This window comes from Pygocentrus nattereri, chromosome 15 (assembly GCF_015220715.1).
Source record: "Pygocentrus nattereri isolate fPygNat1 chromosome 15, fPygNat1.pri, whole genome shotgun sequence".
Lineage (NCBI taxonomy): Eukaryota > Metazoa > Chordata > Actinopteri > Characiformes > Serrasalmidae > Pygocentrus > Pygocentrus nattereri.
In genome coordinates this window covers 11,978,190-11,990,204 of record NC_051225.1, presented here as the reverse complement: position 1 = coordinate 11,990,204, position 12,015 = coordinate 11,978,190, and the positions used below count along the sequence as shown (strand labels likewise).

The 12,015-nt window shown below is 37.9% G+C and overlaps 1 protein-coding gene across 1 annotated transcript in view; it reads left to right on the top strand.

Annotated features, from left to right (window-relative positions):
* pkd1l2a (polycystic kidney disease 1 like 2a) overlaps positions 1-12,015 on the top strand; it is a 46,808-nt gene that overhangs the window by 17,843 nt on the left and 16,950 nt on the right. Inside the window, exons 8-23 of the mRNA XM_037545378.1 lie at positions 20-132; positions 242-389; positions 546-735; positions 3,168-3,276; positions 3,654-3,786; positions 5,804-6,148; positions 6,247-6,389; positions 6,516-6,698; positions 7,213-7,350; positions 7,435-7,590; positions 7,960-8,084; positions 8,228-8,348; positions 9,317-9,448; positions 9,634-9,859; positions 11,029-11,219; positions 11,334-11,564. Of these exons, the coding sequence (XP_037401275.1) occupies positions 20-132; positions 242-389; positions 546-735; positions 3,168-3,276; positions 3,654-3,786; positions 5,804-6,148; positions 6,247-6,389; positions 6,516-6,698; positions 7,213-7,350; positions 7,435-7,590; positions 7,960-8,084; positions 8,228-8,348; positions 9,317-9,448; positions 9,634-9,859; positions 11,029-11,219; positions 11,334-11,564 (2,684 nt within the window). The remainder of the gene's footprint in view (positions 1-19; positions 133-241; positions 390-545; positions 736-3,167; positions 3,277-3,653; positions 3,787-5,803; positions 6,149-6,246; positions 6,390-6,515; positions 6,699-7,212; positions 7,351-7,434; positions 7,591-7,959; positions 8,085-8,227; positions 8,349-9,316; positions 9,449-9,633; positions 9,860-11,028; positions 11,220-11,333; positions 11,565-12,015) is intronic.

The window sequence follows — 12,015 nt, the reverse complement described above, 5'->3', positions numbered from 1 at the left end:
TTGACATTTACTGTTTCAGGTGAAGTGAATGTTCTGGTCAGGGCAAGGAATTTGTTTTCAGTGATAGAAGTGGATGCTGGAAATATAACAGTGAACTGCCAGGATGACACAGTGACCCAGGATGGAAACACGGTATGTAAAACAGGCTCATCCAAAGGAGGACTTTCCAAGTGAAATTCAAGATCAATTTATGCTTTTGAAATATCACGTCATATTATGTCTATTTCCATACCTTTCATAGACTGAAGCACTCGTTAGAATCCCAGGAGACAGTAACCTGACCATCACAGCATATCCAGAAAGCCCAGTCATCGGTACAGCCAGTGTCCTGCTGGGAATTAATGGCCTAAATGAAAATGCTAGACTTAATACATTTTACTGGAGCTGCAGTAAGTACATCTCCTGGGTTAAAATGTGGTGAATACTTTTAAAAAGTGTCATATTCATGTTTGTGATAACTGCGAGAGTTATTGTATGAGGTTCTGCTTTTTGGTTATTAAAGAAAGCAGCATGTTGGGCTCAGTTGCTTTTCCTTCTCTTTGCAGGTGGAACTTGTCCCTGTAATGTCAGTACTAAGACTGAAACGCATGAGATAAGTGCAGCTTGTCTCCCTCCACCTTACAGTTTTTCACTCTACTTTCTGACTGCCACAAAAACGACAGGGCAGACGCAGCCACAGACAGCAACCAGATGCATCTCTGTCAGACCAGGGACTGATTTAAACCCAGTCATCACGTAAGTCATCACACTGCACATTCATTCATTCTCAGGTCCAGTCGAGTAAAAAAGGAAATAATTTAGGCCAAGTTGCACACAGAGAGCTCTGATGTGTTTGTGTGGAAAATTCTTATAACTCTGTACATTATATCGCTGCTGTAAAGCTTGTTGTTAGTTTTTTGACATAATTTGGAAATGCCTGTCATCCTATACATTGTATAGTAGTTGGAAAAAAAGTCTGGTTCCATCAGTTTCATTACATTAAAAATAAAGTAGGTTTTTTCCTTCTCCTGTAAAGTTGCCATTTTGGAGATACAAAATTTTCTTCCAACAACAATGAAATGCTTGCAGCAAAAAAAAAGAGAAGAAAAGAGTTACAGGCCCATGTATATGCACTTCTTCTTGCAAGGCCTTTGAACTTTTTACTCCTCAATTTCTATTTCTACAGTGACCAAAGAATTCTTTGTTGATATGATCGTCATTTTATTTATCACGTTCATGACCGTGTTGTCATTTATCTTAGCTAGACTTAAAGCTGAACTTTGTGAGATCTTCCATTAAATTGAAGGAAGTAGCATTACTGAGTTAAGAAAGAACAGAATCTTGCTAAAATATGGTGTCCAAAAAAATTCAGTAAATCACCCAGTAAATTCCGAAATAGTCATTTAGAAGTCGAAGGCAATGGAACGGACTTTGCCGTAATTGGAACCGCATCATATGTCATTTTGAATTAATGTCACATTAAACATCAAAGAAGGTCCTGCTTGATGTTTATGTCTAAAGTGCATGATCAATATTATACTGATGAAGACAGGAAAACAATAGTACAACCCCAATTCCAAAAAAGTTGGGACATTGTGCAAAATGTAAATAAATGTAAGTAAAAACAGAATGTAATGATTTGCGAATCTCATAGACCATATTTTATTCACAACAGAACATAGAACACATATTAGATGTTGATAGTGAGACATTTAATTATTTCATGAAAAATATTAGCCCCTTTAGAACTTGTTGCAAATTTTATTGTATAAAAGTATAAAATATTAGCCTATTTTGAATCTGATGCCAACAACACATTCCATAAAAGTTGGGATGGGGGGCATCAAAAGACTGGTAAAGTTGTGTTATACTAAAAAAAAACACCTGGTGGTTAATTGATAACAGGTCAGTAACAGGAAAAAAGGGTAAAAAGAGCAGCTCAGAGAGGTTTAGGGTTAGGGTTAGAAAGTCTTTCAAAACTAAAGATGAGGAGGGGTTTGCCACTGTGTGAAAGACTGCACAGGCAAATAGTGCAACAATTCAAGAATAACATTTCTCAATGTAAAAAAGCAAAGAACCTTTGCTTTTCTTGATCTACAGTATAAAATATCATTAAAAAAGAATCTCTGTATGCAAGTAAAAAGGTCAAAAACTAGTATTTGCTGACCATGGTCTTTGGGCCCTGAGACAGCACCTCATCAAAAACAAACATGATTTTTTTTTCTGTAGTGAAAATCACTGCATGTACTCAGAAACACTTCTGAAAACCACTGTCTGTGAAAACACTGCCACCTTCTCTGGGCCCGAGATCAATTAAAACAGACTAAGGCGAAGGGGAAAATTGTTCTGTGGTCCGATGAATCAACATTTGAAATTCTTTTTGGAAATCAGGGATGTTGTGTTCTCCCGGCTAAAGACCACTTAGCTTTTCAGTGCACAGTTCAAAAGCCACTACTCAGGAAGGTATAGGGGTGCATTAGTGTGCGTGGCATGGGTGACGTGCACATCTGTGAAGGCATCATTAATGGTGAACAATATATACATGTATCTGCAACATATGCTGCCATCCACACGACATCTTTTTCAGGGAAGGCCTTGATTTTTTCAGCAAGACAATGCCAAACCACATTCTTCATGTATTACAACAGCATTGCTCCATATTAAAAGAGTCTGGGTGCTAAACTGACCTGCCTGCAGTACAGATCTGTCACCCACTGAAAACATTTAGTACATTGTGGGAAAAAAAATGACAAAGGAGACCCCCATCTGATGAGCAGCTAAAATCCTATAGCAAACAAGAACGAGAAAATATTTCATTTTCATAACTACAGTAGTCGGGCTTACAGAGTGTTGTTAAAAGAAGAGGTGATGAAACACAGTGGTAAACAGGCTCCCGTCCCCACTTTTTTGGACACATGTTTTTGGCATCAAATTAAAAATGGGCATATATTAAAAAATGTTTTATTTGATTCAACATTTGATATGTTGCCTTTGTAGAATTTCCCTTTAAAATATGGTTTACATGATTTGCACATCATTGCCTTCTATTTTTATTTACATTCTGGGCACCTTCCCAACTTTTTTGGAAATGGGGTTGTAAGAAATATGTTCTTAATAAATATGCAAATATATTTTATAGTAAATTACAGAGGATCATCTAAACCCCATTTGTTCTCACTTTCTTTCAGATGTTCCAATTGCAATCCAGTGAATACCAGCATCGATGTTACTTTGCAGTTGCACTGTGAAGGCTGTCAGGAAATGGCTTGGTACTTTGAGGACACGAACCCTGTATCTGTTAGTGCATTCATACGTTCTGTAACAGACACAGAAATGCTCTGATTTTTAACATGTGAAAGAAGCACTTGTGTAACATACACTATATTGCCAAAAGTATTCGCTCATATCACGGTACCACGCTGGAATTCACTGAGCTCCTGAGTCTTTCCCAGTCTTTCATTAATGTTTGTAGAAGCAGTCTGCAGGCCTAAGTGCTTGGTTTTATACACCTGTGGCCATGGACATGATTGGAACACTTAAATTCAATGATTTGGATGGGTGAGTGAATACTTTTGGCAATATAGTGTAGCTTCAGTGGAGAGTGGACTGAAACATTTACTTTCTGTGTTTGCGTAAATGTGTCTAATCTCCAGTGCTAATCTTCATTGCTTTAGGATGTTTTAAGTTCCTGCTATTCTAATAGTGGGCAGAAACCATTGATAATGAAGAAGAAAGGAGTCAGCTCTCTCACAATTGAGAGTTCAACTCTGGTCAAAGCACAGCAGAGCATCACTGTCGTGGCTTATGGTGGGTACGATATGATTTTCATCTGCTCTCCTAAAAAAAACCCAAAAAACTAAGAAATCTAGTGTAATTTGATTTTAATTGTTAAAGCTTATTAAAACAAATTGAGATTGATTGCATCACATGTTGTTTCAAAAATATTTTTTTCATTAGAAAATTCAGTAATGCTAGGTTCACATTACCTGAACATGAAATTAACACAAACACAAGGTGAAAATGAAATATTAAGAATCCAATTTCCAGTGTTCATCACTAATGTCCAGTGAGAGCAGCAGTAGCCACATGATCCAATTCCATTCTGATTGTAGCCTCTCGTTCTCAAACCACTGTCACAAACCAAAATCCTGTGGGTTCTTGTCCTGTGTGGTCAGCTGAATTACTAATATTGCCATATCATTGTTTTGTTTGTAAATGATATTTCAGACTCGCAATACTTTGATACTAAACAAATTCAACACATTGCAGTAGTGTAAATAAATTTGGTTTCATCAGAAAAGCTGTCAGTGGAACTTGATATTTAAAGGCTGTATTTGAAAAGGAGGGCTATAGTCATGGAGTCCTAACACCATACAGCATGTGACCAGCTGGGTAACAAGTCTAGCAGCTGGGGTGCCTGAAAAAACTCATTATTTACAGTAATACAATGTTTGTACTGATTTTTACAACTGTGTTATAAAAATCAATATATTTACAGTTATTTAATTACCTAGAAATACTGCCTTTTATTTCAACAGTGTTGTCTAGTTATTCTGACACACACTATTTTACCATAATAATAATAATAATAATAGCAAGAATGACCATTAAACTAAATGCAAATGTCTGAAATAAAAGTGATCATTGTTTTTTGTGAATTTACATTCTATTTCTGTAGTTTTCTTTAAAAAAGAAAAACTTTATTGACCACTAATTGTTACAGTACATTTTTGACAGTGAAAATATATTTTACAGTGAAGAAAAAAAATGGTGTTAATTTATCTTTTCAGAATCAGAATCAGAATACTTTATTGATCCCAGAGGGAAATTGCGGTTATTACGGTCGCAACCATTTATTTAAAAGAATAAACACTTTTTTAACGCATTGATAAACACATTAGTGTAATAAAAAAGAGTTGTTAACTTTGACACCTCTAGTTTGGATGTACTTTTACTTTTCTTTCAATATAATCAAAAGTTATTGTTGTATGTAGTCTTGTTTTAAAGAGAGAAGAAACATCCTTTACATGTTGCCTTGGGTTTATCATATACTGACATAAAAAAAAACGGAAAAAAGTTCTGGCGTGCAACCAGAAAGCAGACGCTCATGGCTTAAGAACAGAAGTGAAGCTTTAGTGGTCAGGAGACAGGCAGAAGTAGTCAGGAGACAGGCAGGGGTCAAATCACAGCAGGGGTCGAAACACAGCAGAACAAGTAAGGCGACCATAACAGACAAGGACAAGACAGGGCAGAGTCCACAAAACATGCAATGAGTTAAAACCATGAATCCAATAAACCAGGCAAACGTACACAAGGGCAAGTCCAAAAATTAAGGTCAACGGAAAAACAGGCAGGAAGTCAAGAGCAGAACAGGAATAACACTCAGTAGTTTCTCAGAGAGAATCAATACTTCACAAGGAGCCTATGCTAAAGCCTGGGCTTATATACTACCTAAATAGGTCATGTGATATACACACAGCTGTGTTACATTAGAGCTCAGGCAATCTAGATCGCTGATAGGTAGAGGAGGAAATGTCCGGAGTCATGTGATTTTGCAGAGGATTCTGGGAATTGAAGTCCAGAAACAGTAGTGACGGGAATAGCTCCTCTTTGTGAGTCTGCAATGGATTCTGGGTAATGCAGTTTCTGTCCGTATGTGCAGACTTGTGCAGACTTCTATAGCAAAACAGGTTTGAGACTTTCCACTGCTTTCCAACTGCATTCTGTCTATTGATGGTATTAAAATATTTATAGTTTCCTGGATAAGTAGGCTGTAGTTGCTGAATTTCTAATGAGGCCCACTTTAAATGTGTTTGTCTCTAAGGTGTGAAAGATGGCTTATCTGGATCTGCTGAGTTCACCATTCCAATCTTCAGTGCTTCCGGCACTGCATCGTCAACATTACAACCTGTGCCAACAGCACAGACCAGTGTGCCCCCTACATCGCAGCCTCATACTTCATCAGCGTCCACCGTGGCCTCATCCAATGCTCCTTTTAGTTCTTCAGCCTCAGTTACTGTATTGTCATCTGTTTCCCCAGCTAGCCCACCCTCCTGTATCATTACCCCCACTGTGGGAGACATTCTCTCGCCCTTTAAAATCACGTGCACGGTAGATCCTTTATTCTGTGAGAGCACAGCCTGCACTTATTGTTTCTGGCATTCTGCTGGTATGAAATTTTCTTTCTACATTAGATTCTACATTATTTTTTCCACCTTTCTTCTCCATAAAACCAGTTTACTGTCATGTATTTACCTTCCACTGCAGGAGACTACCTTCACTGTGGCCACGAGGAGACGGTGGAGTCACTCTTCTTTCCTCTAGGAGCTGAAAGTAACCATAGTGTGGTTGTGGACATCACTGTTGAGAACAGAGCAGGACAGAAGATTAATACTACATTATCTGCCCAGGTTTGTACTAGGACACATTCTGGAAACCCTAACCCACTTCAGGCCCTTACAACCACATATCTGTCTTAGTAATTACAGAAAAGTCTTAGTACTTACTAAATAATCATGGCTTTCACGGGTTTTCAGGTATATGATGTCAGCACTGGGGCCACAGTACAGGATCTGGAGGCCCTTGTGTCTGAGCAGGTGAATCAGCTGCAGCAGAATGGCAAGCTCAAAGGTCCAGCACTGGCCCAGATGTACCAATCTGTGTGTGACAAGCTAAATGGGGGCTCAGTTGACAGCGAAGATCAGGTTGCCAGAGAAAGGGTACAAAGAAATATAAGCTTTTACTTGCTCTTCATATTCATATCTGATTTTTATGTAAAAATAATACATATTATTTTAATAAATATTAATAAATAATAAAAAATGTACAAATATTTTAAAATGTAAATAATACTTTTCCACTTATACACACACACACACACATATATATATATATATGTGTGTGTGTGTGTGTGTATATATATATATATATATGTGTACATATATGTATACACACACACACACACACACACACACACACACACATATATATATATATATATATATATATATATATATATATATATATATATATGTTGTTATCTTTTTTGTAAAAAATTGATAATTGGTAATTCTCAATTGATAATTGGTAATAAATACTCATTAAATGCTTTTGCATATGAAAATGCAAAAATACATAATTAAATAAAGCTGCAGATAATTACATTATTAAATCTGGTGATCAAATCTTGAGGACATAACTATAAACAAATATTTACATTACATTGTCATAAAGTTACGGGAACAGATGCTGTTAGACCTGAGCACAGCTGTTTATGCTGCCCCCTTTGGGAACCCGTCAGAAGTGCAGATGACTGCTTTTGCTGTGGTGAGCCTCACCAAACAGGGCGAGGAGCTGACCTCTACAGCCCAGGTACCTGTTCCGGATGAACTATGGGCTACTTGAGGTACACCCCGGCCATCCATTTCCTTTCTAACTCGTCTTTTTGTCCTGCAGTTACAGGCCAGCTCTCTTGTGTCAAACCTCAGTGAATGCCTGGTGGCTCTCACTCCTTCAGAGGGGGATGTCAAAGAAGTAATGAAGCAGGCGGCCATACCCATCATTCAGGCTGCCAGTAACATCCTTAAAGTGTCTGCCAACACAGAAAACCAGGTACTGGTACTAAGCTTTGGCTAAATCTCATTAGCCAGCATATTATATATTTCCTTTTCCTATATTTCCTTTGGGGCAGTCATGGGCTGGAGGTTAGGGAGCCAGCTTTGTGACCGTAAGGTCACCGGCTTGATCCCCTAAGCCGACAATACATGACTGAGGTGATCTTGCGCAAGACACAAACCCCCAACTGCTCCTCGGGCGCTTTAGGCAAGTGTGCTCACTGACCCCTAGTGTGTGTTTTCACTAGTGTGTATGTGGTGTTTCACTGCACAGATGGGTTAGAATGCAGAGGTGAAATTTCCCCATTGTGGGACTAATACTGGTGAATAATAATCTTGATTTTTTATGCTTTTTCCTTTGCTTTAGGAAAAGATCTCAAAACTTTTATTGAACGCAGCAGACAGCATTCAAAGTGCCCTGCTGGCTGGGAAAAGGACAAACCAAGAGCCAATCATCATTAGCACTGCCCAGATCAGCGTGTATGTAAACAGGTAAACGAAGCTAAGGCTAATATGGCTGTTCCGTGAAGAATACAGCATTTTTGAAAGGTCTTTATGTTCAATAGTGGTGCGTCTAAGCATGGATACACCCATTTGCCTCATTAACTTCTACATTTCATCATATCATTTATTAGAGTGTCTCCAGATAAGCTTCAGAGACACTCCTTCAGCATTGAGAACAGCAGCTCAGCCAGCTTCATGCTTCCATCTTTGGGATCTGATGTGCTGCCTTTAGGGGAAGCAGTGGATGTGCGGGTGAGGTCTTTTACTAGTGCATGATGATGAATGCACCACTTAGTCTATATAGCTTGGTACGAATGAGTGATTTGAAAATCATTATCCATGACATTTTAAATAAGACCATAAAATTAAATTTTTATGCCACCCTCAGGTGGCATTGCATTAAAAACAGATGTGATTCTGTGATGGAAATCACTGCACAGGCTCAGAAACACTTCTGAAAAACACTGTCTTTAAAAACAGTTTGTCGCTGCATTCACAAATACAAGTTACAACTCGAAAACACAAAGAGGAAACCATATATAAACAGGATCCAGAAACGCTGGCACCTTCTCTGGGCCTGAGCTTACTTAAAATAGACTGAGAGGAAGTTGAAAAGTGTCCTGTGGTCCAATGAATCAACATTTGAAATTCCCTTGGAAATCATGGACCACTCAGCTTGTTATTAGTTCAAAAGCCATGATGGTATAGGGGGCCATTAGTGAACATTAGTGCAATGGGTGACATCCACATCTGTGAAGGCACCATTAACGCTGAATGACATATAAACATATATATAACAAGAATGTGCAAGCATTTCACTTGCAAAACTACAGCAGTGTCTCTTGAGTTTCCAAACACTTATTTTCTTGTTATGTTGTTAAAAGAGGTGATGAAACGCAGTGGTAAACAGGCCTCCATCACAACTTTTCCAAATTCAAAATGGGCATATATTTTTCAAAAAACAATAAAATTCCTCAGTTTCAACATTTGTTGTCATACTATTTTCAATGAAATGTACAGTTTAAATAATTTACACATGATTGCATTTTGTTTTTATTTCCATTTTGCACAGCATTATATTTATTACTTATTATTTATTACATTATCACACTTTACAACAATAGATAGATACGTACATACATACATACACATACATGTAATACCCTGAAGGAATACTGGAAGTATTGTAAAGCACATTATTGATATTTTACTGGAGGCAGATGCTGAGTTTTGAGAAGAACCCTTTCTCCTGGAGTGAAGGTGAGCCAATAAGTGGAGCAGTCGGGAGTCTCTCTCTCACTAGAGAGAATGGTTCTGTCATTCCAGTCTCAAACCTCAATGAGGAGATTGAGGTAAGATGTCTCAGCCATCAAACCTTTCTGAACATATAGGGCATATAAATAGGGCATATGCATGTATCATGTGTATGTGCAGACATCACTTTACAGAAAAATGGTCAAATTTGTCTCAAAGATGTAGATATTGACCTTCAGTCATAAGATTCCATGTATCCCATGTGTTTATCTCTGATTCCCAGATTCTCTTACCAAGAGCAGTGGTGGAGGAGGTAAACAGCACATTTCTGGACCTGGGAAACTACAGTACTCTGGTCATCAATGTTACCACACCGGACATATCTCTCGTCTTGAAACTGGACCCTTCAGAGGAGACACCTTTACAGTTACTCTTGGGTTTTCAACACTACCCAAATGACACCAACCACAAGGCCAAAATCCAGCTCCCTCAACCAGGAAGCCCATCAGGTGATTCAGTAACAGATCATGGGGAACATAGGTGGCCACTGTTGATTATATTAGTAGTATTATAGTACGATTATAAAGACATATATTTTTAAAAGTTTAAACAATAAAAAATAAAAAATCATGCATAGCTTTATGAAATACTTCATGAAAAATGATTCACTAAGATGTGCATTTGGGTCATTCTACAGAAACGTCCACCTATATCCATCTATCCCTAGGTGACAGTAACACCAGGGACATTTTAAATGAAAAATGGCATTTTACAAAACGGCTGCTACAGGGCATCAAACCACATGTTGTCGGTCATAGAACATCCACTAAAATATATCATTCAATCCATTTGTATACTTTTTTTTTCACAATTACCTAAGAATACAGTAGGTCACACCAGTGACTTCAACTAAAAACTTCACATGAAATCATAGATCCTCAGACAACAGGTGAAGGAAGTCGAGTGATGTCATCGGTATGATTTTTATTTCAAAATAAGAGATTTTTTTGTTACACAGTGACACCAGTGACACAACTCCTGGGGACAACAAATTTCATTAGATATTTTATAATTTATTTGGCTTTTTTTTTTATTTATGTCATTTAATTTATATAATCCGTAGTCATGTATGGACTATTGTAGTTATTTCCTTCAGTTTTTTTCCTTCAAAATATGGCCTCAGCCATTACAAGTGACTGTGGGGACAAACACTTCTGTGGTGCTTGGAATTCTATATGATTTAAAAACCAACATTGTGTTCTTAAATGGCTCAAGAAGGTGTAATTGTTAAAATAACTTAATAAATAAATTGCAACTCTAACTTGTTTTTCAAGTGTAATATATCTGTAAACTCTAGGGACACAAAAGTAGACGTTTCTGTAGAATGAGCCATTTAATAAAAATGTATAAGAACACTATGTGGCAAAAATTCTTATAAGTGGGTACGTTAGGTTCTGTTGTTGTAAGAGAGAACAGTAGGAAAACTTAAAATATACATTGTCATCAAGTAAACTGCCAAGTAGCCATTACGATTCATAGAGAAGGTAGATTTTCATTATTGATTGTTTTTAATGAAACATTCAAGACAGCCCTAGAGAGTAGTATGATGAATGACTGATATCATTCTTTAAACTGGACATAGAATCATGAATAAATTTGCTGTGTTTGTGTGGTACAGAAGAGAGGTACACATGGGTGCTGGGCCCGCAGGATATGGCAATGGAAGCAGGAGTTTACTATCTTCTAGTGAGGCCCATAGTAGAAGCAGGGGTGAACTCTTCAAATGCTTCTGTGTTCATCACGTCCATTGCTACTCAATGCAAGTACTGGGATGAGACCAAGACCAACTGGAGCGACTATGGCTGTCGGGTGAGCGTGAACAATTTTGACCAACTTAACGTTTCCCAAAGTTAACACAGGAGGACAGTTCTTAATCTTTAGTATAGGTCACTCAACTGGTTATATACACTTCTGTCTCTGCAGGTTGGCCCCCGCACCACACCCCTAGTCACTCAGTGCCTGTGCACTCATCTGACATTTTTTGGGAGCTCCTTTTTTGTCATGCCCAACCTGGTTGACGTGTCCCGCACTGCTGAGCTTTTTGCCACGTTTGTCAACAATCCCGTGGTGGTGTGTTTTGTCGGTGCTATCTTCCTGGTCTACCTCATGGTGGTGATATGGGCACGAAAAAAGGACATCCAGGACGCCACTAAGGTCTTACTTATACTAGTCACTGTTTCTGAATTTGTAACGTTTTGATTCTTTTGCCTTAGACAGAAGTTGAAAGAGAAAATGTTGGGTAGAGGTCTTGTGTATCACTTTTTAACACATTTCTATCACGTTTTTGACTTTGAAAGAATCAAAACATTCCATTCACTTCTCAGTGCATGTAGGTAAACTAAGATGACAAAAAAAGTCCAATTTAAATTTATAGTAGTGAGGTCACAACCATGAACAAATTTATAATTGATAACCTATTTTAGCCAACAGCCATTTAGCCTACAAGTTTACACTGAAGTGATGAGGAGTGTTGTTACTACAAACAGTCTGTAGAGAGTTAACAGAATGAAGGATGTGGAGAAAATGATTAAACATTGTGCTGTTGGGAAGCAAGTATATCACTGCAGCCTTTCAATGGCTCCACACATCTATAGGAGTAGATTAA